The following is a 27674-nucleotide window of genomic DNA, read 5'->3' as shown; positions in this document are numbered from 1 at the left end:
TAGATGTGCCCACTGTATTATAGATGTGCCCACTGGGGGAAGCAGCTGAAGGGTGCAAAAGGCCTCTCTCGACTATCTTTGCAATTTTCTGCATATCTGTAATTAATTTTAATTTTTAAAAATTCTTAAATATGTTAAAATAATAGAATTAAATAAAGTAATTTGCTAAAAGCAGCTGGCCCAGCTGTATTTCAAAAATCATGCCATAAAAATTTAGCTGTTTGGATACCATTACTACCACCACTCAACACGGGATTTTGGGTGCTGCCTTGGCCCTGCTACCTAATGGTGCACCTAGAAACTGGATTTTCTTGCAGTTCCTGCTCCCAGCATCATGGATATGGCATTGAATTCCATCTTTGAATCCCTCCTTTTAGGTTCAAATGTTAGGTTGGAATTATGACTGTTTGTGCAATAGAAGACTTGACTCGGCAGGTCTGAGGTGTTCAGACCCTGAGCATTCCAAAAAAAATGTCTGCACATTCCAAAGAAAGATCCAGCTCTTGAAAAGCTCCTGGGAGATAACCTCTAAACCTTTGGCATATTATGCCTGATTAGAATCTTTTTGTTCAGCCGGGGCTTTGGGTCAACAGATGGTTTATGTTAAGAGTGTGATTTATAGTAGGGCCTTGAGCCTTGTGGCATTAGTTTGACCTCGGCACAGGCTGGCGACTGAGTAGCTAAGGTTAGCCACCCAGGTGTTCCATGCCTACGTGACTAAACTCCAGTAAATCCCAGGCACAAGGGATCAGGTTTGTCACACATCTTGCTGGGAGAATTAAGCACTGGCCATACAATTCCACTGAAAGGGAACAAATGGAAGCTCACCCCTGTTCTCTCCTGGACATGTGAGTTAGGCACCTTGTAGCTTTGTGGATTTAAATTGGTATCCTTGCATTGTAATAAACTATAGCCTTGAATGTAACACCTATCCTGAGTTCTGTGAGTGCTTCTAGTGAATCATTGAACACAAGGGTGGTTTTCAGGACCCTACCACTGATAAATCCTAGGTCACAGTTTTGTAGCTGCTAAGGTGGCTCTTGCAGTTGGAACTGTTACATAATATGAGTATACACACTGTATTACCTTACCAAAATGTGAAAAATATATTTGCAATATATCTAGTCCTACGGGATTTCAATTAGCATCTGTAAGACTGTTCAAAGAAATCTCCAAGATAATTAAGACAAAGACAACACAAGAAAAATAGGCAAAAGACTTGCACAAGCACTTTACAAAAGAAATCCAGTAGGTCCATTGACATATGAATATGTATTCCATTACTTAACAGAAATGTAAATTAAAACCACAAGGAGATACCAATAAAACACACATCAGGTTGGGAAAAAAATTGGAAAAGGCTTATGATACCAAACACTGTAGAGTGTATTGATCTTACTCCTGGGCATCTGATGTCTCAGGAATAGATATTAAGCATTAAACGTAAGGATATATGTAAAAGTATTTTATTGCAATGTTGTCAGTATGTGCTCCCTCCACACACCAAAACACCTGAAACCAAAATGAATTACCATCAATGAGGAAATGATTTAATATATTGTGGTCCATCCCTATCATGGAATAGTATGCAGCAATGCAAAAGAATGAATCAGAAGTGGATTAACATTAACTGAGATAAATAAGATAGATTAAAATATATATAATATGATCTTCATTTTTGTAAAACAATAAAAAAGGACTTTTTGAACATGATAGAATATAAAAAATGGTTTTTAAAATGCATGTCTCAGATGAGGGTAGAGGTAAAAGAAAGTAGGAGGCAATAAGTATTAATAAAAGAATGCAATTCAAAGTATGGCATATATAATGTAATCCCATTTATGTAAGAATATATGTACATAAAGTGTTGTATGAGAAATTAGCAACAAAACCTTAACAGTTACCTCAAAGTGGTGAAATCTGGAGTGATGGCTATTTAATTTCTGAAATACTAAGGTAATGTTTGAATTTTTAATGACAGATATACATTTGTGTAATGAGGAAAAGTAAGTGAATTCATTACGGGAAAGAAACAAGAATGCCTCTGAGGTTTCTTGTATAAACAACAGAATGGATGGTGGTATTCATTCATTCATTAAACAAGTATTTTTTGAGCATATAAAATACACTAGGCATCATTTTAAGTTCTAAGGATACAGCAATGAATAAAACAAAAATCCATCTCCCTAAAAGGATTCTAATGGAGAGAGAAGGGCATGACAGGACAAACACAGTGTTGGTGAGGAGGAGGATATATGGGACCTGTTAATTGTGAAAATACAGAGACAATTGCCAAGAGTGGGGTAGGTTGTCAGATTACAGATTTAGAATTCAGAAGTCAAGATTGGAGATAATAGATATGGGAACAGAAAGCATATAAAATGGTGTTTTAGGCCTCCTTTCCTGAGTCTGATCACGTCCCACTGCAGACACTTTTCAGAGGAAGTGCTGAGAAAAAACAGGCAGCTGACAGAGGAGGTTGCTATGCAACAGATGGGGAAAGTTACCCAGCCAGGCAGAATTGATGTTGGCCCCTGGGGACCAAATGCTGCAGTACTTCCCATCATTAGCTTCCTTTTGTATGTTGGCTCCTGGCAGGAGCTGATGCCAGAATAAATGTGAAAGGTACAAAGATGTACCTTGGATTTTTGGAAAGTATCAGTTCAGTTTGAGTCATTTCACATCTATATAACATTTTCTGCCTTTTTGAGCCTCTCTATTCTTGAAGCACAGTTTGTGTCGTTGCATAGGACCCCAGTAAGTGCTAATTGTCTTTCCCATTTTGCATGTTGAGAAGCCAGACTCAGATAATTCCAGTGGCTTGAGTGGGCTCACACAGCTAGTGACAAACTGGCCCAACACTCCATCCCAGGAACTGAGGCCCAGCCCCGGAAGGAACCAGGGCAAACATTTTACTCTCAGTCAAGGCTTGCCATGATTCAGACACACAAGTACCTGAGTGTCCTGGCCGCTCTGGAGGGCACCAAGAAGGCCTCAGGGACATTTGTGCCACTCAGAGCAAAAGATGCTTGACAGTCGGATCAGAGAGTGGACCCCAAAGAGCAATTCGCTCACCTGGGTGGACCACATAGAGCAGGCAGGGGCGGGGAGGGGGTGCTGGGGCCCCACCTGTGTTCTCCAGGATGCAGAGCATGAGCTCAAGTTTGGGACAGATGTTGACAGAGCAGGGGAGGTTGGGTGAATCTTTGCTCAAACTGAAGAAGTGAGGGTGCCTCAGTCCCTGAGCCAGCAATGGTGCAAATTGGGTTTTAGGGTCTGGAAAACCAGGCCCACATTTTTCATTTTCCGTTTACTGACTGTCCTTGTCTAGCTCATGCAATGTGTCTGTACCTCATTATCTTAATCTGTAAAATGGAGATGCTGATATCCACTTCTCAGGGCTTCTGTGAGAGGAAAACAAGCCCCAGCAGAGATCCTGCTGTGAAGTACAAGCTGTGCCCATCCCTCCCCACCTCCCCACACAAAATAAACAGCTGGAGCTGCACAAAGGGCAGGAAAGTAGCTAATGTTTGAGTCTGGAAGCTGTTGAGTGGGGAGGAGATCTTGTAGGGTCACGTGGCAGGCACAGACTTTTTCTACCTCCATTAATGTATCCCTCTCTGGCCATTTTCCTAGGTCCCTAAATGGATAAGATTATTTTTAGCAGGAGCCTGGCACTTGTTGCAATTTGAGACCCTACACAGAGACCTCTTTAATAGTGACCTAAATGCTGCTAGACAAGCGGGTGGTTGATGTATGCTGACTGACAGGAGGGGCCACGAGAGGGGAGGGAAAGAACAGAGACGCATTGCGGAAAAGGTAGGGGGGCCGATGCGTGGGGCGAGGGGTGGGATCTAGAGGCACAGCGCATCTGTTTGGGGGAGGGGCCGCAGCATACTGTCAACCTGGTTGGTGATGGGATGGTGTGTTGGCAAAGGGGCGGGACTGCCTCCCACTGCACATGCTCAGCATAGCCTTCAGGGCGAAGCTTTTGTTGGGGAAGCGGGCGGGACTCTTATTTGGTCGATCAGTTCTTGCGCATGCGTACAACTATCTGAGGTGGTGGGTGGTATATTAGGAGAAGAGGCGGGGTCGTCTTAGCTGCCGCGCTGGCATTTTCTCCTGGACAAGGAGAGGGTGCGGCTGCTGAGAGCCGAAAACTGCAATCCCGATCCTCTGAGTCGTGAAGAAGGGAGGCTACGAGGGGGTTGGGGTTGGGGCCTGAGGCAAGGTGAGATTTAGCCCCCAGATAGGGCATCTTGCCCCCTGGTGCGGGCCCCCTATTTTTCATCCCGATCCCTTTATCCCGGATTCTTATCCCTCTTCCACTCCCCAAGCCCCGATTTACACCCCTCACCCGATTCTCCCTTATTCAGAATCCCTGTTCGCTCTCTAAACCCCTCCCATCGTTCAAAACCTCCGCAGATTTCTCGACTTCGGTCTGTACTGTTATACGATTCTCCTTATTCAAAAACTCCATTCAATTTCCCAAATGCGAATCCCAACTCAATCTGCCTGGATTCAGAATTCTCATCTGAATCCCGATTTGAAGCTTCTCTTCGTAGCTTCTCAGGATTCAGAACCTCCATCCGGACACCCATTCACTTTTCCCACTCCAATCTGGCCCATTCCTCTCATATTCAGCCCCCTCATCCGCCCCCACAATCAAACCTCAAACACCACCATTTCCCCAAATTCGTTCCTTCCCGTTTGCCCTCTAGTATAACGCCCAACTCCTCCTCCACACCCCCCAGGCTCTGCTCTTGCCAGAGGGACAAGAATCATGTCTCAGAAAATGGACTGTGGTGCGGGCCTCCTCGGCTTCCAGGTGAGATTTCCACTCCCCACCCCACCGTTTCCCTAGCCGACAGTTCCCCCGGGGCGCCTTTGGCTGTCCAGACGCTTGGATCTGATGTTGCCTTCTTGATGCCTAGATTCCGTCATTTTTCAAATTCCCATGGTTTAAGGTGTGTGTGTGGGGCGGGGGGTGGTGTCATCCCTTTTCAGCCATCAGTTCCCCTTCAGATAAAGGGGAGACCCTGTTAATAGTAAGGGCAATCTGCCCAGAGAATGCCGATTGAGTAAGGAACCTTCCCCCCGCCCCCCATAGTCCTGACGCTTCTGGAGCTCTTTGCCACCCCCTCCCCCAACCTCCTGCCTCCACCTTCCCTTTCTCCTGCATTCCCCACCCCCTGCGACCCCCTTATTTTCCTCAACTCCTCAAGGCGGCACTCTTGTTCCGGCTCCTACTCCAGGCTGCATTGCTCTGCTCTAACTTCACTCCTAGATCAGCAGCCCCCCTCCACACTTGTCCCCTCTCTTCATTTGGCCCCACTCCTTGTTTAGCCCCTGCTTCACTCAACCCCTATCAGATGTTTTGTTTCCCCTTCACGCCACTCAGGCCTCTAGATGTCTTACTCAACCTTCTCTTTTTGCACCAACCAGCCTCACCTCCTGTACACATCCTGCCCCCCGCCTCACCCTGCCAACCCCACTTTGGAAGCCCAGAGATTTAATTTTTACCCCTTATTTGCAGGCTGAGGCCTCCGTAGAAGACAGCACCTTGCTTATGCAGACCCTGATGGAGGCCATCCAGATCTCGGAGGCTCCGCCTACCAACCAGGCCACAGCAGCTGCCAGTGCACCGAATGCTAGTCCTCAGAGTTCACAGCCCCCAGCAGTCAGTGAGACGGCTGATACGCAGGCTTTAGCAACTGCCGCTAAGCCTAAGACAGCCTTTAAGGTCCAGAATGCCACCACAAAAGGCCCAAATGCTGCCTATGATTTCTCCCAGGCATTTAATGCCAAGGAGACTTCCAACATGCTGCCTACAGCACCCTTTAAGTCCCAGAATGCCCCCCCAAAGGGCCCAAATACTGCCTATGATTTTTCCCAGGCAGCCCCTACCAGTGAGTTAACTCCCAACAAGTCAGAGATGGCCTTTAAGGCCCAGAATAGCACTACTAAAGTGGTCCCAAATGCGGCCTACAATTTCTCTCAGTCTCTCAACGCCAGTGAGATGGTCAACACTCAGCCCAAGACAGCCTTCAAGGCTTGGAATGACACCACTACGGCCCCAACTCCTGATACCCAGACCCAGAATGTTAACCAAGCCAAGATGGCCACTTCCCACGCTGACATAGAGGCTGACCCAAGCCCAGGTATCTGTGAATCTGATGGTGCAGCTGCACAGACATCTGCAGATGGTTCCCAGGCTCAGAATCTGGAGTCCAGGACTATAATTCGGGGCAAGAGGACCCGTAAGGTGAGATCCCTGCTAGTTCTACTTTGCTTTGGGCTCTCTCCTTTCTTCTCTGAGGTGGTTCATTTGTTCTAAACAAGACAAAACTAAATATATATAATTGTCTGTATTCACCTACGTTGTAGGGGATGATAAGGTAAATATGATGATTCTTGTTAGTCCACAGACTAATGGGGAGATGAGACACGTAATATATACAGTCCGTATGTAATTCAGTTTCGTTTTAAAAGTAGCCATGTGTTAGATCTTGGCCTAGGCACATTCACACAGGTTATCTCACTCAATAAATCTTCAAGGTACCTCATACCAGCTAGGGGTCATAGTTTCAGTTTTATAGAGAAGGAAACTAAGTCCCAGAGAGGTGAAGTGACTTGAGTGATTTGTCCAGGGTGGTTCAAGCAGAGCCAGTGATGGACATAGGAAGAGGAGAAGCCTCAGGCCCCACCCTTGGGTTGCTCCTGGCCTGGTTCAGAGATGAAACTCCTGCCTGGAAGACAGTGAAAGACAAGCCCAGGACTCAGGGTGACCATTGGCTAGTAGGTCAGGCTGTCACTACAGGTGAGGGTTTTAGGGGGCCTTCCTGAAATAGATATGGTAAGGATATAGAAACACTTGGTAACCCTGACCTTCCTTTTCTTTGATGATGCAGATTAATAACTTGAATGTGGAAGAGAGTAGCAGTGGGGATCAGAGGCGGGCCCCACTGGCTCCAGGGACCTGGAGGTCTGCACCAGTTCCAGTTACCACTCAGAGCCCACCTGGCGCACCCCCCAATGTGCTCTGGCAGACCCCATTGGCCTGGCAGAATCCATCAGGCTGGCAAAATCAGCCAACCAGGCAGACCCCACCAGCACGTCAGAGCCCCCCAGCTAGGCAGACCCCACCAGCCTGGCAAAACCCAGTTGCTTGGCAGAACCCCGTGATCTGGCCAAACCCAGTGATCTGGCAGAACCCAGTGATCTGGCCGAACCCCATTGTCTGGCCTGGTCCGGTTGTCTGGCCAAACCCACTGGCCTGGCAGAATCCACCTGGGTGGCAGACCCCACCTGGATGGCAGACTCCACCAGGCTGGCAAGGTCCTCCAGATTGGCAAGGCCCTCCCGACTGGCCACTACCCCCTGACTGGCCACTGCCACCTGACTGGCCGCTCCCCACTGACTGGCCGCTCCCACCTGACTGGATCCCCACTGATTGGCCAGTTCCACCAGACTGGCAAAACCTGCGCCCCTCACCGAACCTGCGCCCCTCTCCTAATTCGCGTGCCTCACAGAACCTGGGTGCCTCACAGCCCCGAGATGTGGCCCTTCTTCAGGAAAGAGTAAGAACTGTAACTCCCCAGTTGTTTCTCCCTACCCACCCTCGCTTCTTTTTTTTGTTGTACTTCCATCTATAATTCAACCAAGTGTTCTGTCAGTATCTTATAACTTTAATGATTTCCTTTTTCTCTCTCAGGCAAATAAGTTGGTCAAGTACCTGATGCTTAAAGATTACACAAAGGTGCCCATCAAGCGCTCAGGTAGGCATCCAGTAACCTCTTCCAGAGATCTGCCCTTCCCCTCACCCCATTCTCTGTGGATATTTCTGTGCTTCTATGTTCCCTCCCCTTCAATCCTCTCCTTCCATGGTTGAGTCTTCTTTTTTCACTTACTGTGCTCTGCTGGGTAGGGGTGGCAAAGATGTCACAGCTCTGTGGCCCCTGCTCAGCTCAGATGCTCCCTCCTCTCACCTGCAGAAATGCTGAGGGATATCATCCGTGAATACACTGATGTGTATCCAGAAATCATTGAACGTGCGTGCTTTGTCCTGGAAAAGGTGAGAAGGCAACCCTGAAGGACAGAATGATGGGGAAAGGTTTGCGGGGAGGGGCTTTGATAGATATTATGAGAAAGTCTTGATTTAAAAGATTCATGGGATTCCTATTGCGAGTTTGGTGCAGATCACAGGGAGTGAATATGGGTATGCTTATGCTAGATTCTGTAATTTCATAGTTGTTTTCTTGCCCCTGTAGAAATTTGGAATTCAACTGAAAGAAATTGACAAGGAAGAACACCTGTATATTCTCATCAGCACCCCTGAGTCCCTGGCTGGCATACTGGGAACGTAAGATGGGAAAGGAAGGGAAACATTGCCATTCTCTGGTGGTTTATTCCTGAGAGTTTCAAGTAGATCATGGTTCAGGATTCAGGGTCACATAGCAGGTCATGGGCAGAGTTGGGGTAGAGTTGTCTCCTAGCTGAGAATACTAGGGAAGCTGGATGGGTAAACTGCCTGGGGTGCCTGTGTAAATGACTGCTGAAAATATATATATATATATATATATTTTTTACTTCTTTAGGACCAAAGACACACCGAAACTGGGTCTCCTTTTAGTGATTTTGGGTGTCATCTTCATGAATGGCAACCGTGCCAGTGAAGGTGAGTGGCCGGGCCAACAGCTGGGGGTTGGCTACCACCTGATTTCCATGCTCATTTTCCATCCCTTGTCTCCCCTTGCCTCCCATTGCAGCTGTCCTCTGGGAGGCACTACGCAAGATGGGACTGCGTCCTGGGTATGATTGGGCTCTCTCATCTCTTGCCTGTTATATGATCCTTTGGCAACAGAGGATGGTTCCAGGATTGCATCAACTTGGTAGTCTAAGGGAATTGGCTTGGGGAGGTACAGAGCCCAAGGATATGACCTGGGTGGATGGGGAAATAGTCCTGATCTCTGCCTCTTCTCTTATCTCTGACTTCTGTGCTGGAAAACTCTTTTCTTTCCTTTGGGCAACGTCATAGTCTCTAATTATGGATCTTCTTGTTTTTTTGGTTTTTTTTTTTTTTTTTGCTTTCAGGGTAAGACATCCCCTCCTTGGAGATCTGAGGAAACTTCTCACTTACGAATTTGTAAAACAAAAGTAAGTGATGCCTAAGCGGCTTTGTCTTTGTCCTTGTGTATTCTGTGTGCTGGTCAGCCTCAGAAAGCCCTTCCCATGCTGCTTATTTCTTATATTAACTATACCTATGCATATGCACACATATATACACAGGAGTATTTACTGAGTATATTCCTTGTGGCTGAATTTTCCTGCAGTATAGTTATCTTGCAAGTGGAGCTTGTCCACCACACCCCCAGTAGATATTCCCAAGGCTGGGCTTAGCAGAGGCTTTGCAATGGGCCTATCTGTGGTTCAGTAACAAGATTGTAAGAACCTGGAGTTAGAACTGTGGCAGAGGGGGTGAAAAAGTGTTGTCCTTTCTATGACTCTACATAAGTCATCCTCCAGTCCTAGGTGACAGTTTGGTATAGAAGCACAAGAATTCGAAGGCCTGATTATTAGAGGGTAAATAATCGGTGTTTAGGAATGAGACTGGAGAGAGTTGCTACCTGAAATCTGAGGTGTCAGAATCTCGGATTATTATGCATTGATGGACTCTCATTTTGGCTGGGTAGAAACAAAGGCCTTTCTCCTTTTTCTAAGGTACCTAGACTACAGACGAGTACCCAACAGCAACCCTCCTGAGTATGAGTTCCTCTGGGGCCTCCGATCCTACCATGAGACTAGCAAGATGAAAGTGCTGCGATTCATTGCAGAGGTAATAGAGGAACAGCTCTAGACTTGATAGGTTAAGGGATGAAGTATGACTGGCTGGGAAAAGTCCAGAGCAGGAATGAGATCTTCCTTAGGTATTGCACATGGTAGGTGCCACATTATTGGTGGCATTTCTTGTTGTTACTATGTAAACAGTAGCACAAAGTAGGGTGCTAAATGTATAGTGGGTGCTTCATAAATATTAACTAATACTATCATGGGCTTTATTTTCTACTCCTCATCTCAGGTTCAGAAGAGAGACCCTCGTGACTGGACTGCACAGTTCATGGAGGCCGCAGATGAGGCCTTGGATGCTTTGGATGCTGCTGCAGCCGAGGCTGAGGCACGGGCTGAGGCGAGAACCCGCATGGGGATTGGAGATGAGGCCGTATCTGGGCCCTGGAGCTGGGATGACATTGAGTTTGAGCTGCTGACGTGGGATGAGGAAGGAGATTTTGGAGATCCCTGGTCCAGAATCCCATTTACCTTCTGGGCCAGATACCACCAGAATGCTCGCTCCAGATTTCCTCAGACCTTTGCCGGCCCCATTATTGGCCCTGGTGGTACAGCCAGTGCCAACTTTGCTGCCAACTTTGGTGCCATCGGTTTCTTCTGGGTTGAGTGAGATTTTGGGTAGGTATATCACTTTGGATTGGGCACTTAGGGTCACTGGGAGTTATAGAGTCCATGGGAATGTATTTATGTGCTCTAGCTGGGAGTTCTAAGAAACCCATGGTGATGAGATGAAGGAAGTATGGGGAAGCAGTATTTGTTATTTATATTCCTTACTACTTGGTATATGCATTGATTTTTAATCTTTTTTCTTTTTTATGTTTATAGATACTGCTAATCCGTTGCAATTGTCTTTCCCCTGAGTGAGGATGAAGCCTCAGAATCCTTCTAAACGCAGCTATCTAGAGAGCCACATCCTGTTGACTGAAAGTGGCATGCAGGAAAAAATTTATTTGCTGTTCCTTGTCTATTGCTTACCCCCTCCCTTGTGTGCTGTCAAGTTTTGGTATCAGAAATAAACGTTGAAACTGCAAAGTAAGTTAGATGTGTTCCCTGTTTTTTCTGTGTTTAATGAGAAATCACCATGTTTGTATGGGAGAGATGGGACCTCAGTACTAGCCTGAAGGGCAGATCAGTTCCCTAGCTAATGGATAGGGAAACAAAAGAGTGATTGATGAACATGAATGTTAAAGAGGTCTAAAAATAGGTATGGTATTAAATATCACTTAAGTGAATCATGTGATATGCTGCTAGGTGTTTTGGAGTGACATTGAAAGATGAAATAATGAGAGAGGGTGTAGGTGGTCAGACAGTTGCATTTAAGAAGACAGAGGAGGTAGAACTCCAGGTAATAATAATTCAGAGAGTGGGTGGTTGAAGGGAAGGGAATATAGCTGTTCCTGGAGATAATGTTCTGTGGACTCAAGGATGTTGGTTATATTATCCATGTGGAAAGTGAAATAACTCCATGATCGGGGCAAGAATAGGAGCAGAGAACATGATGAACCAGGTGCCAAAGTTTCCTGTGTGAGAAGAAAAGTCTCATACCTAATCACATTGCCTGTAAAGGAGTGGGCCCACTGACCCCCACCCCCACCCCAACCCCCACTGCTATCTCTGGAAATGCTGCCCAGGAATATGCCTCTAGAAAGCCTTTGCAATTCCCCACCCCCACAGGAACAGGCTCTCATCACAGAGACAACATTTTATGCATAGTGAAGGAGGCCTCACAATGGCTCCTCCCCTCCTGCAGGGAGAAAAAGGAAATTATTGTTTATGCGTGCATGCTAAGTCACTTAAGTTGTGTCTGACTCCGACCCTACAGACTAGTCTGCCAGGCTCCTCTGTCCAAGGAATTCTTCAGGCAAGAATACTGGAGTGGGTTGCAATGCCCTCCTCCAGGGGGTCTTCCCAACCAGGGATTCAACCCTGGTCTCATATCTCCTGCATTGGCTGGTGGGTTCTTTACCACTAGCACCACCTGGGAAGCCCCCTTTATTGCTTAGGGAACAAGAATTGAGAAAGTAAGTGAAGTTCCACACAGAGCCAGTCAGCCTTTTGGCTGTTGAATGGGAGTGGCTTGAATTGCTGAGGTCTTGCTGGAAGCAGAGTTCTCTTGCTGAGGATCAAGTTAGGTTGAGGTCATAACTTCCTCAAAGGCTTAGTGGTGCCTAAGCATATGGGCAAGGGCAGATGTAGGAGCTCTTGGGGCTGAAGAAAGCAAGAGCAAAGAGTTTAGCCTCCTGGGAAGGGCTCAGCAGTGGGCAAGGACAGTGTCCAAGGCTTCTTTCAGGTTCCTGGGTAATGTCCACATTCTGAGAGGAAGAATCCAGTGTTAGTAGGAAGGAGCCAGTAGTCTGGAGCCCCCACCCCTCCCTAACTTTTGTCCTCACTGCCAGGCTTCCCTCTTTCAGCCAGGCCTGGGTCCTGACCATTTTCTTAGGCAAGCCTGGGGGAACTGTTGAATCCTGCCCCAGTCCCCTTTTACCAAGGCCATAGAAGCAGAGCCGAGAACCAAGGACACTTCCAAAGCTAACTGAACCCCTTTGTAATGTTGCCAAAAGCCCCTGATCATCATTAACAAGCTTCCTGACTCCAACTTATCCAAAGATGCCCACTCCAGTAAACACTTATTAGCACCCCAACCAATCACCTAATGCCAACCTTCCAGCAGGATTTTTCTTTGACTTGAGGCTATAAAAATTGGCTATTAACTCATGATAACTGTTGACTCTCCCTGGCTTGTCAGGAGTTGTCAGCCTGCTGCACTTGCAGTGCCCACTTTATCTCTCATCTTTGTTCTTGATAAACTTACTCCTATCTGTGGTACTCTGTATTCGGAAATTCTTTTCCAACTCATGGTCAGACTGGCCTAACATTTGGTGGCCTGTACAGGGACTACTCTCAGGGAGCGCTACCGCACTCTCCTTTCCTCTCTTATTTTTTTCTCAAACCCTCTGTGAACAGACAAGTGGCCGTGGAAGCAATTGAGGAACTCTGGCCAGGGTTACTCTCTGGCATGTTCCAAAGGCTCCACTGCCCACTGTGCCCCAGTATCTGCCACCCAAGTGGATGCTGCTGCTAAGTCTCTTGTCATGTCCGACTCTATGCGACCCCATAGATGGCAGCCCACCAGGCTCCCCTGTCCCTGGGATTCTCCAGGCAAAAACACTAGAGTGGGTTGCCATTTCCTTCTCCAGTGCATGAAAGTGAAAAGTGAAAGTGAAGTCGTTCAGTCGTGTCTGACTCTTCACAACCCCATGGGCTGCAGCCTACCAGGCTCCTCCGTCCACGGGATTTTCCAGGCGAGAGTACTAGAGTGGGTTGCCATTGCCTTCTCTGCAAGTGGATGAGGGCTCTCGTTTTCTCTTTCTCCTCCTTCTCCTTTAAGCTGAGGACCAGGCCAATTAAAATTGTGTGGGCGTGGGTCAGGCACTTAAAAACCATTAGGGCACTGGCTGCTTGAAGACTCCCATGACAGGATAAGGGGAAATCACAGAACAGACCAGGCTATCAGAGCATCTACCCCCAGCAAGTCTACTTTGTGCACTCTCTCAGGCACATACTGCTTCAAGCAAAACTGAGCCCACTCCCCAGGTCGCCTCCTTCCCAGCAGGGCTACAAGGCAGATTCCTCAGCCTGTCTTCTCTGCTACTTTCACTTTTTGTCCATCTGTCCAGATTAATTTACAGGAGCCTAAAAGCAGCCTCTGAGTCATCCCAAAGAGTGCCTTCCACATTTCAGGGAATCGTCAAAAAGCATTCACAGCTGGTTCCAGGAGACTCCTTTCTGTTGTTACTGGCCTTAGCCACAAGGTGCATTTTCACAGTTTGTGCCTAGGCTTGGGCCTAACTGCATGGTTTTGTGCCACTCTCTGTCAGACACTCGGGGTCACTTCTCACTGTCAGATGCGGTTGTTGGGACAGTTGTCCATTTGTGCCATTAGTCACATGTGGTGCCTTGTCACACGTGGAGGATTCACTGGGAAAGTTGGGATGCCTTTTGTGGCTGGCGAGCTCTCAGCACTCCCATTCTAAGAATGGACCCAGGTACATCTTGAGAACCTTCCCTAGACTCACCTCTAGGCTATATTCTCAGTAACTGGAAAAATTTGACCCTGAAAATCTTGAAAAACTTGGATCTGGTACAAATTGGAGAACCAAGAAGAATGGCCTCTTAATGGCACATTAAATTATAACACGATCCCCAACTTGATTTCTTTTGCCATTTCTTGTGCTGAAACCTTAATGGCATTTAGTCAGAATCTGGACTTGAGGGACTCATGCCACATATGTCTTGCTGTTACCACCCCATCTCCTCAACTCCCTCTGTCACTCCCTTTCCATAAGATCTCTTAACCCAGGACTTTCTCCTATAATCAAAAGGCTGGGAAAAATTCTTCTAACATTCTACAGAATCCCCTTCTAACTCCTCCTATCTCTTGGGGCAGTGGAGGGTGGGGGGAGGAGAAGAAAATGGGAAAAGAACCAAACTTCCCCTACTCCTGCAAGTTACCTTACTCCTTCAGATTCTTCTTATCAAACTAACACCCCACCTCCCCAGATAAACAGTACTTGCTGGGACAACATCTTATCAGTCAGTCTGCCTCTGTCATCAGAGTCAATCTGAACACTCTCTGGTTTAAAATTTTTAGCTATGAGACCATGACCACAGAAAAGAAAAAGACAACATAGCCAGGATATTGTTAGACTCTAGAAAAAACTGATTAAAATGAATTTTTTTTGAAACTGCAAAACTGGTTCTTTTCACATATGCAATTAAAAAAGCTGGCTTGTTAAAATACTTTTTTGGAGCTCTGATCCTAATATAACAGAAACACGCCTGGGTAAAAGCCTTAAGTTAACTCTTACAATGTCCTTCAGATATGCAACCGACTCTGCTTGAAAATTCAGCACTTGGGCAAATTAGTATAGCTTCAAGCCAACAACAACAAAAAAGACAAACTGACTTTAAATCTCAAGCTGAAAACTGTGAGATCTCTTTCTGTCTTGATATATAGGTATGTCTCACTGTGTGTCTTTGTCTTTGGGTAATATTGCTGAGGTTAATTTGCAGATGAGCTCTAACTTAATTGGCCTAAAGAAAAGTAAGTGCTTACAAACCAAATGACCCTAAATTCAAAAGAAATTAAAATAAATGAATTTCAGATTCACATGAACTGGAGAATATTTACTATTAAACTAATACCTGATATTAATGTTTATTAATCTAATTAACATAGACACTGTAAAGAAACTTTTAAGAAAGAAAATGCAAATGAGATAAGAGCTTTGGTGGTTTATGTTTACCAATCTACAGAATGCTGATATAAAGGACAGTTCATGGTTGCTGAAGTAAAGTAAAATGTATGTTTGTTTTTTTAAAAAGTTACAGGGAATGGGAATGAACGGATGGAGCCAAAGCAAAAACAACACTCAGTTGTGGATGTGACTGGTGATAGAAGCAAGGTCTGATGCTGTAAAGAGCAATATTGCATGGGAACCTGGAATGTTAGGTCCATGAATCAAGGCAAATTGTAAGTGGTCAAACAGGAGATGGCAAGAGTGAACATCAACATTCTAGAAATCAGCGAACTAAGATGGACTGGAATGGGTGAATTTTACTCAGATGACCATTATATCTACTACTGTGGGCAGGAATCCCTTAGAAGAAATGGAGTAGCCATCACGGTCAACAAAAGGGTCCGAAATTCAGTACTTGGATGCAATCTCAAAAACGACAGAATGACCTCTGTTTATTTCCAAGGCAAACCACTCAATAACAGAGTAATCCAAGTCTATGCCCTGACCAGTAACGCTGAAGAAGCTGAAGTGGAACGGTTCTATGAAGACCTACAAGACCTTCGAGAACTAACACCCAAAAAAGATGTCCTTTTCATTATAGGGGACTTGAATGAAAAAGTAGGAAGTCAAGAAACACCTGGAGTAAAAGGCAAATTTGGTCTTGGAGAACAGAATGAAGCGGGGCAAAGGCTAATAGAGTTTTGCCAAGAGAACGCACTGGTCATAGGAAACACCCTCTTCCAACAACACAAGAGAAGACTCTACACATGGACATCACCAGATGGTCAACACCGAAATCAGATTGATTATATTCTTTGCATCCAAAGATGGAGAAGCTCTATACAGTCAGCAAAAACAAGACCAGGAGCTGACTGTGGCTCATATCATGAACTCCTATTTGCCAAATTCAGACTTAAATTGAAGAAAGTGGGGAAAACCACTAGACCATTCAGGTATGACCTAAATCAAATCCCTTATGACTATACAGTGGAAGTAAGAAATAGATTTAAGGTACTAGATCTGATAGAGTGCCTGATGAACTATGGACAGAGGTTCGTGACATTGTACAGGAGACAGGGATCAAGAGCATCCCCAAGAAAAAGAAATGCAAAAAAGCAAAATGGCTGTCTGAGGAGGCCTTAAAAATAGCGATGAAAAGAAGAGAAGTGAAAAGCAAAGGAGAAAAGGAAAGATAACCCATTTGAGTGGAAAGCTCCAAAGAATAGCAAGGAGAGATTAAAAAAAAAAAGTCTTCTTCAGTGATCAATACAAAGAAATAGAGGAAAATAGAATGGGAAAGACTAGAGATCTCTTCAAGGAAATTAAAGGGACCAAGGAAACATTTCATGCAAAGATGGGCTCAATAAAGGACAGAAATGGTACAGAGCTAACAAAAGCAGAAGACATTAAAAAGAGGTGGCAAGAATACACAGAAGAACTGTACAAAAAGGATCTTCATGACCCAGATAACCACAGTGGTGTTATCACTTACCTAGAGCCAGACATCCTGGAATGTGAAGTCAAGTGGGCTTTAGGAAGCATCACTACGAAGAAAGCTAGTGGAGGTGATGGAATTCCAGTTGAGCTATTTCAAATCCTTAAATACGGTGCTGTGAAAGTGCTGCAGTCAATATGTCAGCAAACTTGGAAAACTCAGCAGTGGCCACAGGACTGGAAAAGGTCACTTTTCATTCCAATCCCAAAGAAAGGCAATGCCAAAGAACGGTCAAACTACCCCACAATTGCACTCATCTCACACACTAGTAAAGTAATGCTCAAAATTCTCCAAACCAGGCTTCAGCAATATGTGAACCCTGAACTTCCAGATGTTCAAGCTGGTTTTAAAAAAGGCAGAGGATACAGAGATCAAATTGCCAACATCTGCTGGATCATCGAAAAAGCAAGAGTTCCAGAAAAACATTTATTTTTGCTTTTTTGACTATGCTATGCCAAAGCCTCTGACTCTGTGGATCACAATAAACTGTGGAAAATTCTGAAAGGAATGGGCATACCAGACCATCTGACCTGCCTCTTGAGAAACCTGTATGCAGGTCAGGAAGCAACAGTTAGAACTGGACATGGAACAACAGACTGGTTCCAACTAGGAAAAGGAATACGCCAAGGCTGTATATTGTCACCCTGCTTATTTAAATTATATGCAGAGTACATCATGAGAAACGATGGGCCGGAGGAAGCACAAGCTGGAATCAAGATTGCCATGAGAAATATCAATAACCTCAGATATGTAGATGACACCACCCTTAAGGCAGAAAGTGAAGAACAACTAAAGAGCCTCTTGATGAACCTGAAAGAGGAGAGTGAAAAAGTTGGCTTAAAGCTTAACATTCAGAAAACTAAGATCATGGCATCCAGTCCCATCACTTCATGGCAACTAGATGGGGAAACAGTGGAAACAGTGCCAGACTTTATTTTGGGGGTCTCCAAAATCACTGCAGATGGTATTGCAGTCATGAAATTAAAAGACACTTACTCCTTGGAAGGAAAGTTATGACCAACCTAGACAGCATATTAAAAAGCAGAGACATTACTTTGTCAACAAAAGTCCTTCTAGTCAAGGCTATGTTTTTTCCAGTAGTCATGTATGGATGTGAGATTTGGACTATAAAGAAAGCTGAGCACTGAAGAATTGATGTTTTTGAACTGTGGTGTTGGAGAAGACTCTTGAGAGTCCCTTGGACTGCAAGGAGATCCAAGCAGTCCATCCTAAAGGAGATCAGTCCTGGGTGTTCATTGGAAGGATTGATGTTGAAGCTGAAACTCCAATACTTTGGCCACCTGATGGGAAAGCTGACTCATTTGAAAAGACCCTGATGCTGGGAAGGATTAAGGGCAGGAGGAGAAGGAGACGACAGAGGATAAGATGGCTGGATGGCATCACCGACTCAATGGACATGGGTTTGTGTGGACTCCAGGAGTTGGTGATGGGCAGGGAGGCCTGGCATGCTGTGGTTCATGGGGTCGCGAAGAGTCAGACACGACTGAGTGACTGAACTGAACTGAACAGGGAATGGAATTACACTTTATTAAGTGAAAAGGCAGTAAGTCTGATTTTACAGGTGGTTGTTCTCTGAATGGGCAAATAAGTGATGAATACAGAAAGTGAAAAAAGGTTTGTGGGAACTGGACCCTGAGAAGAGAGCTTTGTTTGTGGTACAAGTTTCTTAAGAAATTAAATTGCATTTGAAATCTTTTCCTGTTACTTTGGCTAAGCAAATAACTTTGGTTTCACAGTAAATGTAAGCTGGTACCAAACTGGAATTTGGTTTCTTCTCCCTGTTAAAAGAACAGGGTTTTCTTGGAATGTAGCTTTTGAAAAAAGACTATGTAGATTTCTTCACCTTTAAGATCTATATTTGTTTTTAAAACTTAGTGTTACTATGATAAAGTAAATATTATTTCACAATGATCTATGGAAACCGAGGCACACGTAGACAAAGTTCATTCTGCTTCTACAAAAATTAACCCCTCATCTACTCCTAAATCAAGAAATTTAAAATGGGTAAACAATGGCTATAAATCAGTCAGGGCTATGGAAAATATAAGATGGCCACTTGACTTTTCCTGGCTCCCTGACAAACTTCACTTGTATTTGATGGGATAAACCCTGGCTACAGGGTTGATGCTCTCACAATGGAGAAAAATGGTTAAAAGTGTGTCTTCCACTTAGGTGTAGGTTCTACAATCCCCAGTGATCAAGGTACCCACTTTACTTTGACAAATCATACATGCCTTAACAAAATCTTTTCAAACTTCTTAAAACTATCACTGTCACTTTCATCCTCAATCATCAGGCAAGAACAACAGGACAAAGCTTAATTACACGAAATTAAATAAACTGCTAAATATGGATATAACTTTCATAACTTTTTGTCTGAGTATTACTAGCCTCCAGTCTTTGTTTTCAGATATAAAGAAGCTCTTCTCCTCAAGCTATTTATGGTTCAAAGCAACTTTGTAATTTACACATGTGGATAAATTTAAAACCTTTTTCCTTTCTCTCTGCCTAGGTCCTCCAGAAATTGGAGACACGTGCATTCTGAACAGCCTTATCAGGTAAATAAAAGACTGTATCCTGACATGTACAGGAATCTCAAATTATTATGAGGACCTCTAGAAGAAGGAAATACACACTAAGGCAAAATCTGATGTCAGGTCTATGGTATCTATAGTCAATGGACCCAACTTATTTTAAAAACAAATTGGTCTTTGCTGTGTTTAATAAAAATGGGGGTAATGTCAAAAAATTATGTTTCACTAAATGTTAAATTCTAGTTTTGTTAATTAAGGTCTACATTTATCAAGACTCACTTCCCAGTTAGTTCCTTGCTGTTATGTTATACGGTTACAAGATTTAACTGAATTAATAAGAGGACCTTCAAAGTTTGTTTCTGAAGCCTAACTTCATAATCAGTCTTTGGATAAGGATCAGATGCTCCATGATCTACAACAAGGAGAGTCACACCAGGCTACAGTCATTTAACAAACTAAATGAGATGATCTGGGATATACTGGGCTGCACCTAATCAGTTCAGTTCAGTTGCTTAGTCGTGTCCAGATATTTGTGACCCCCATGGACTGCAGCATGCCAGGCTTCCCTGTCTATCACCAACTCATGGACCTTGTTCAAACTCATGTCCATTGAGTCAGTGATGCCATCCAATCATTTCATCCTCTGTCGTCCCCTTCTCCTCCTGCCTTCAATCTTTCCCAGCATTAGGGTCTTTTCCAATGAGTCAGTTCTTCGCATCAGGTAGCCAAATTATTGGAGTTTCAGCTTCAGCATCAGTCCTTCAAATGAATATTCAGGACTGATTTCCTTTAGAATTGACTGGTTGGTTCTCCTTGCAGTCCAAGGGACTCTCAAGAGTCTTCTCCAACACCACAGTTCAAAAGCATCGATTCTTCAGTGCTCAGCTTTCTTTATAGTCCAGCTCTCACATCCATACATGACTACTGGAAAAAGCATAGCTTTGACTAGATGGACCTTTGTTGGCAAAGTACTGTCTCTTTTTAATATGCTGTCTAGGTTGCTCATAGCTTTTCTTCCAAGGAGCAAGAGTCTTTTAACTTCATGGCTACAGTCACCATCTGCAGTGATTTTGGAGCCCCCCCAAAATAAAGTCTGGCACTGTTTCCACTGTTTGCTGATCTATTTGCCATGAAGTAATGGGACTGGATGCCATGATCTTAGTTTTCTGAATGTTGAGTTTTAAGCCAACTTTTTCTCTCTCCTCTTTCACTTCCATCAAGAGGCTCTTTAGTTCTTTGCTTTCTCCCATAAGGGTGGTGTCATCTGCATATCTGAGGTTATTGATATTTCTCTCAGAAATCTTGATTCTAGCTTGTGCTTCATCCAGTCCAGCATTTCACATGATATACTATGCATATAATTTAAATAAGCAGGGTGACAATATACAGCATTGACATATTCCTTTCCCAATTTGGAACCAGTCTGTTATTCCATATCTGGTTCTAACTGTTGCTTCCTGACCTGCATACAGGTTTCTCAGGAGGCAGATCAGGTGGTCTGGTATTCCCATCTTTTAAAGAATTTTCCACAGTTTGTTGTGATCCACATAGTCAAAGGCTTTGGCATAGTCAACAAAGCAGAAGTAGATGTTTTTCTGGAATTCTCTTGATTTTTCTATTATCCAACAGATGTTGCCAATTTGATCTCTGGTCTTTGCACTTTCTAAATCCAACTTGAACGTCTGGAAGTTCATGGTTCACGTAATATTGAAGCCTAGCTTGGAGAATTTTGAGCATTGCTTTGCTAGCATGTGAGATGAGTGCAATTGTGTGGTAGTTTGACCATTCTTTGGCATTGTCTTTCCTTGGGATTGTAATTAAAACTGACTTTTTCCAGTCCTGTGGCCACTGCTGAATTTTCCAAGTTTGCTGACATATTGACTGCAGCACTTTCACAGCATTGTCTTTTAGGATTTGAAATAGCTCAACTGGAATTCCATCACCTCCACTAGCTTTCTTCGTAGTGATGCTTCCTAAGGCCCACTTGACTTCACATTCCAGGATGTCTGGCTCTAGGTGAGTGATCACACCATTTTGGTTATCTGGGTCATGAAGATCTTTTTTGTACAGTTTTTCTGTGTATTCTTACCACCTCTTCTTAATATCTTCTGCTTCTGTTAGCTCCGTACCATTTCTGTCCTTTATTGTGCCCATGTTTACATGAAGTATTCCCTCGGTATGTCTAATATTCTTGAAGAGATCTCTAGTCTTTCCCATTCTATTTTTTCCCTCTATTTCTTTTCATTGATCACTGAAGAAGACTTTTTTTTTTTTTTTTTGATCTCTCCTTTCTATTCTTTGGAGCTTTGCATTCAAATGGGTTATCTTTGCTTTTCTCCTTTCTTTTCACTTCTCTTCTTTTCACAGCTATTTGTAAGGCCTCCTCAGACAGCCATTTTGCTTTTTTGCATTTCTTTTTCTTGGGGATGCTCTTGATCCCTGTCTCCTGTACAATCACGAACCTCCGTCCATAGTTCATCAGGCTCTCTGTCTGTCAGATCTAGTCCCTTAAATCTATTTCTCACTTCCACTGTATAGTCATAAGGGATTTGATTTAGGTCATACTTGAATGGTCTAGTGGTCTTCCCCACTTTCTTCAATTTAAGTCTGCATTTGGCAAATAGGAGTTCATGATGTGAGCCACAGTCAGCTCCTGGTCTTGTTTTTGCTGACTGTATAGAGCTTCTCCATCTTTGGCTGCAAAGAATATAATCAATCTGATTTCGGTGTTGACCATCTGGTGATGTCCATGTGTAGAGTCTTCTCTTGTGTTGTTGGACGAGGGTGTTTCCTATGACCAGTGCATTCTCTTGGCAAAACTCTATTAGCCTTTGTCCTGCTTCGTTTTGCACTCCAAGACCAAACTTGCCTGTTACTCCATGTATCTCTTGACTTCCTACTTTGCATTCTAGTCCCCTATGATGAAAAGGACTTCATTTTTGGTGTTAGTTCTAGAAGATCTTGTAGGTCTTCATAGAACCGTTCCACTTCAGCTTCTTCAGCGTTACTGGTCAGGGCATAGACTTGGATTACTCTGTTATTGAGTGGTTTGCTTTGGAAATAAACAAAGATCATTCTTCATATTTGAGAATGCACCAAAGTACTGCCTTTAGGACTCTTTTGTTGACTATGAGGGATACTCTAAGGGATTATTTCCCACAGTAGTAAATATAATCAAGATGGCAGAGTAGTAGGATGTGCGGTCATCTTCTCCTGTTTGAACTCCAAAATTACAACTCACTGCTGTACAACCATCAATAGGAGAACGTTGTATTCCACCAAAAAACAATACCCCATGTCTAAGAGCAAAGGAGAAGCCCCAGCAAGACTGTTGGAGGGTAAATGTTCTTACCCTTAGCACTCTTATTTGCATATTCAACTGAATAATTCTTCATGAGAGGCTGTTCTGGGCATTGAGTGATGCTCAGCAAAAAAAAAAAAAAAAGACTGTTGGAGGGGCCAAAATCACATTTTGAATGAAGCCCCATCCCCACTAAAGATGCTTGAGGGCTCAAACAAAACCTTGTGTGCACCAGGACCCAGAGACCCCAAAGAGACTGAGCCAGACCTGCGTTTGAGTGTTTGAGTGTCTCCTGTGGAGGTACGGGTCATCAGTGGCCTGCCACAGGGGCAGGGACTCTGTGTGCAGCAGACCTGTATCACACAGCTTGTGCCATATGCCCTCTTGGAGGAGGTCACCATTAAACCACCATAGAGCCACTGAGCAGATGACCCACAAACCGCAGAACTATTATACCAAATAACTTCTCATACAGTTAAGAAAGTTCTAGGACCCACAGCAGATTTCCCAACCTGGGGATCTGGCAAACGGACTGAGAACCCCCAGGTAATTTGACTTTGGAGGCCAGTTGGATTTGATTACAGAACTTACACAGGACTGGGGAAACAGACTCTTGGAGGACACAAACAAAACCTTGTACACACCGGGACCCAGCAGAAAGGAGCAGTGACCCCACAAGAGACTGACCCAGACTTGCCAGTGAGTGTCCAGGAGTCTCCGGTGGAGGTGTGGGTTGGCGGTGGCCTGCTTCAGGGTCAGGGGCACTGAGTGTGGCAGTGTGTGCATGTGACCTTTGAAGGAGGTTGCCATTATCTTCATTACCTCAACCATAGTTTGGTCTCAGGTCAAGCAACAGCCCTGCTCATCAACAGAAAATTGGATTAAAGATTTGCTGAGCATGGCCCTGCCCATGAAAACAAGACCCAGTTTCCTCCACAGTCACTCTCACACATCAGGAAGCTTCCATAAGCCACTTATCCTTATCTGTCAGAGGGCAGACAGAATGAAAACCACAATCACAGAAAACTAATCAAACTGATCACATGGACCACAGCCTTGTTTAACTCAATGAAACTATGAGCCATGCCATGTAGAGCCACCCAAGACGGACAGGTCATGGTGGGGAGTTATGACAAAACTTTGTCCACTGGAGAAGGGAATGGCAAACCACTTCAGTATTGCGTTGAGAACCCCATGAACAGTATGAAAAGGCAAAAAGATATGACACTGCAAGATAAACTCCCCAGATCAGTAGGTGCCAAATATACTACAGGAGAAGAGTGGAGAAATAACTCCAGAAAGAATGAAGAGACAGAGCCAAAGCAAAAATAGCTCCCAGTTGTGGATGTGACTGGTGATGGAAGTAAAATCCAATGCTGTAAAGAACAGTATTGCATAGGAACTTGGAATGCTAGGTCCATGATTCAAGGTAAATTAGAAGTGGTCAAACAGGAGATGTGAATATCAACATTTTAGGAATCAGTGAACTAAAATGGACTGGAATGGGTGAATTTAATTCAGATGACCATTATATCTACTACTGTGGGCAAGAATCCCTTGGAAGAAATGGAGTAGCCTTCATAGTCAACAAAAGATTCTGAAATGCAATACTGGGGTGCTATCTCAAAAATGATAGAATGATCTCTGTTTGTTTCCAAGGCTGCACCTAAGGAAAGTTCTTAAATTCTTACTTATGACCTTTCTATAAGTGCTAACTATATTGTTTTCTATATTCCCTGTTTTACAGAATTGTTGTCTCTCACATTACTAAATGTGTGACTGAGTTTCTAATGAAATGATGACATATAGTTCCATATGAGATCAATGATTGTAATAATGTAACTCTATATATGGGAAGCAACAAGAGGGAATACTTTTCTGGACTATGAGACTACTAGTTAGACAGATATGACCCAGGACTTTTGCTACTTTCATGGCCTAGTCCAGTAACAACATATTGAGTGACCTTTCAGAAAAATCTTCACCAGCCCTGGGAATGAGTGTTCACAGCACTATAGGACAAAATGGTCATAAAATACCCCCAGATCATGGTCAAATTAATGACCATGAAGAGGTCCTGCCAACTGGAAATTGGCACTTGCTATCTACCTCTGCAAAGATTAAAATAGGAGCTGCTGCAACTGCTGACTTTGAACATTCCCTGAAAAGAGTTCATGGTATAACTCAGGAATGAGGCAGCCTGTGCTCTGGGAAAAACTGGCAGGACAGGCCTTCAGATAGATATTTTCAAGTAAAGGTTTTCATGAGCCCCAATTCTTGCATCTTCCTCATACCCAGAGAAACACTTACATCACGGGCCAATGTCTGGTCCTGACTCTCCTGACTGGCCTCTTTTCTAGGCCCCATGGCAGCTTAACAGAAAATGCTTCTGTTAATCTTTGGGCCATGTATCTCTAGCCTTCTTGTTGAGTTTGTTTCATCTAGAATGTGATAAATAAACCTCCAGTTGTTGCTACAACAAGGATAGCAGCCAGTTAGTACACAGACTGCAGTGGAACAAGTCACTTTTTCATTCCGCAGACTCTCATCTCCCTCTGCAAATGCACCCTGGCAGAGAGCGGGCACTGGGACGCAGGACCCCACAATGCCTCTCTCCAGAAGGAAGAAGCCAGAGTGGTCTCTGCCCCTTTCCCAATGACCTGGGTCCTCTTGATCTAAGATGAGGATAAGCAGGTAGACATGTGCATGTGTTAAGGGGCCAAAGATTTGGCACATTGATAAGAAGAGAGGAGAATGTAGAGTCTTGCCCAAGGCCACAGGTGTGAAGCCTTGTACCAAGGCCACAGAAGCAGAGCCCAGAACCAAGGACACCTCCAAAGCTAACTGAGCCCCTCTGTAACATTGCCAAAAGCTGCCGATCCTCACCTACAAACTTCCTGACTCCAAAGTAGGCAAAGATACCCACTCCAGTAAACATCCTATAGCACCCCAACTGATCACCTACTGCCAACCTTTCAGTAGAAATTTTCTTTGTCTTGAGGCTATAAAAATTGGCTATTAACTCACAAAAACTGTCCCTGGTCTGTCAGGAGTTGTCAGCCTGCTGTGCTCGCAGTGCTCACTTTATCTCTGCTATTTGTTCTTGATAAACTAACTCCTATCTGCAGTATTCTATATCTGGAAATTCTTTTCCAACCTCTTTTAGGACTGCCACAACAGAAACCTCACCCAGAGGCCTTTCAGGCAGGGTTACTCTAGCCCTGCATCTTATGGTACCTTGGGTCTGGATTGATGTCCTTACATTTTTGGGTGCTGGTTATTCTACGTGTTGGTGGAAACACCCAAGCTCTGTTGGACTGGGGCTGCCTTTCTGCAGGGGAGGGTGCTTTCACCACATCCCAGCTTCGGCCACAGAGTCCCTCACCTACCCCAGGCTTATCCTGATGCGTGTATACAGCATCCACGTTCAGGTAGATGGACTCTACTTTGCAGCCTCAGAAAAGAACAACGTGTCCATCCATAAGCCACCTGGGTAAGCACAGGTCTCCCCTGAGCTGTCATTCCCTCTCCCCATCAACACCCACACCTCCAGCTCCAATTTGTGTGCAGATTATAGCTGACCTTTAGGGAGGGGAGCTGTTGGGCTTTTTGGCAATGCTATAAAACTTGTCTTTAGACCAGCTGTGTGATGTCTGAGGATGACACCAGGCCTAAGAGGCAGGATCTCCCCCTAATAGTCTTAGAGTTCTTTGAGCCTCCCTTGCCCAGTTGTCAATGGAAATGAGAGATGAGAAGAGATTATCTCTTCCCCCATCCCCAGCTCTTGTCTGTGAGACAGAAACCTAATCTGTGTAATAAGGATGGAGCTCTGTGGATCCTCCCAGTTGTGTTAGGTGCTGAAGTGCTGGAAGAGTCTTGGGGTCACTACCTTTGGACAACTAATTCCAGGTAAATTATATTTCGAGAACTATGTGATTACTGCAGCAAGAAGAGCAGCAGTGTGCAGATGGCTCTGAACTTTCTCCACCTCTGAGGACACTTGGGGAACTTTTCATTCTTCTCTTACCCCTCCCACACTCTCCTTTGGAAAATAAATATGTTTAAATGTGCAGCAGAGAGATAACTGGCTTTAGTGTGAGATCTGAATTTGAATCCAGCCTTCACTTATTCTTAGTGCAATACTGGTCAAGATATTCAGTCTCGAGTCAGTTTTCCTACCCGTAATATAGAGGCAAAGAGCTTGTCTGGTGGCAGACCATGCAGGCAGCAGGTTGGCCCTGGGGCAGCCAGAAGCAGCAGTAAGGTCTGAATGTCCTCCAACCTTGACTCCAGCCTTCTCCAGACCTCCCAGTGACTCCAGCAGGGCCTCTGCCCAGGCCCCCAGGTGGCATGCTGACCAACACCTGGTGGCTGGTGTAGGTTTACATGGTCAGTGAGGACCAGCAGTGAGACAACCAGGGCACCATACATGTCATCCAGATATGTGGAGCAGCTGAAGGGCATGTCTCTGCTAGACAGAGCCTGACAAAAAACATGGTCCACTGAAGAAGGAAATGGCAAACCACTTCAGTATTCTTGCCTTCAGAACCCCATTAACTCAATGAAAAGACAGAAAGAACGACACTAGAAGATGAGCCCCCCAGGTCAGTAGGCCTCCAATATGCTACTGGGGAAGAGCAAAGAAACAACTTCATAAAAAATGAAGAGGCTGGGCCAAAGAGGAAAATTGGCTCAGTTATAAATGTGTCTGGTGGTGAAAGTAAAGTCCAGTGCTGTAAACAGGTTCTCATTGTATAGGAACCTGGAATGTTAGGTCCATGTATCGAGGTAAATTGGAAGTGGTCAAGCAATTTTTTTTTTGCAAGAGTGAACATCAACATTTTAGGAATCAATGAACTAAAACGGACAGGAATTGGTGAATTTAATTCAGATGACCATTTTGTGGGGGCAAGAATGCCTTAGAAGAAATGGAGTAGCTGTCAAAGTCAACAAAAGAGTTTGAAATGTAGTACTTGGGTGCAATCTCAAAAATGACAGAATGATCTTGGTTTGTTTCCAAGGCAAACCATTCAACATCAGAGTAATCCAAGACTGCCACAACCACTAATGGCGAAGAAGCCAAAGTTGAACAATTCTATCAAGACCTGCAAGATCTTCTCTAGAACTAACACTCAAAAAAGATGTCCTTTTCATCAGAGGGGACTGGAATGCAAAGT

The 27674-nt window shown here is 44.4% G+C and overlaps 1 protein-coding gene across 2 annotated transcripts in view; it reads left to right on the top strand.

Moving 5' to 3' along the window:
- Positions 1–10882, top strand: part of MAGED1 (MAGE family member D1) — a 75890-nt gene extending 65008 nt beyond the window's left edge. Inside the window, exons 1-13 of one of the 2 annotated variants that reach the window (XM_061136144.1) lie at positions 4078–4231; positions 4755–4828; positions 5537–6265; positions 6912–7580; positions 7715–7778; positions 7995–8074; positions 8271–8362; positions 8598–8677; positions 8769–8811; positions 9094–9156; positions 9721–9835; positions 10079–10464; positions 10672–10882. In XM_061136144.1, coding sequence (XP_060992127.1) covers positions 4784–4828; positions 5537–6265; positions 6912–7580; positions 7715–7778; positions 7995–8074; positions 8271–8362; positions 8598–8677; positions 8769–8811; positions 9094–9156; positions 9721–9835; positions 10079–10456 — 2358 coding nt within the window. In that variant the 5' untranslated portion in view covers positions 4078–4231; positions 4755–4783 and the 3' untranslated portion in view covers positions 10457–10464; positions 10672–10882. Of the gene's footprint in view, positions 1–4077; positions 4232–4754; positions 4829–5536; positions 6266–6911; positions 7581–7714; positions 7779–7994; positions 8075–8270; positions 8363–8597; positions 8678–8768; positions 8812–9093; positions 9157–9720; positions 9836–10078; positions 10465–10671 lie in introns of those variants that run through there. The other variant, XM_061136145.1, reaches the window with a different exon arrangement.
- The last annotated feature ends 16792 nt before the right edge of the window (positions 10883–27674 follow it).

Source organism: Dama dama, chromosome X, assembly GCF_033118175.1.
Source record: "Dama dama isolate Ldn47 chromosome X, ASM3311817v1, whole genome shotgun sequence".
NCBI lineage: Eukaryota > Metazoa > Chordata > Mammalia > Artiodactyla > Cervidae > Dama > Dama dama.
The sequence above is the reverse complement of the archived record's forward strand: the minus strand, read 5'-3'. Positions and strand labels throughout refer to the sequence as shown.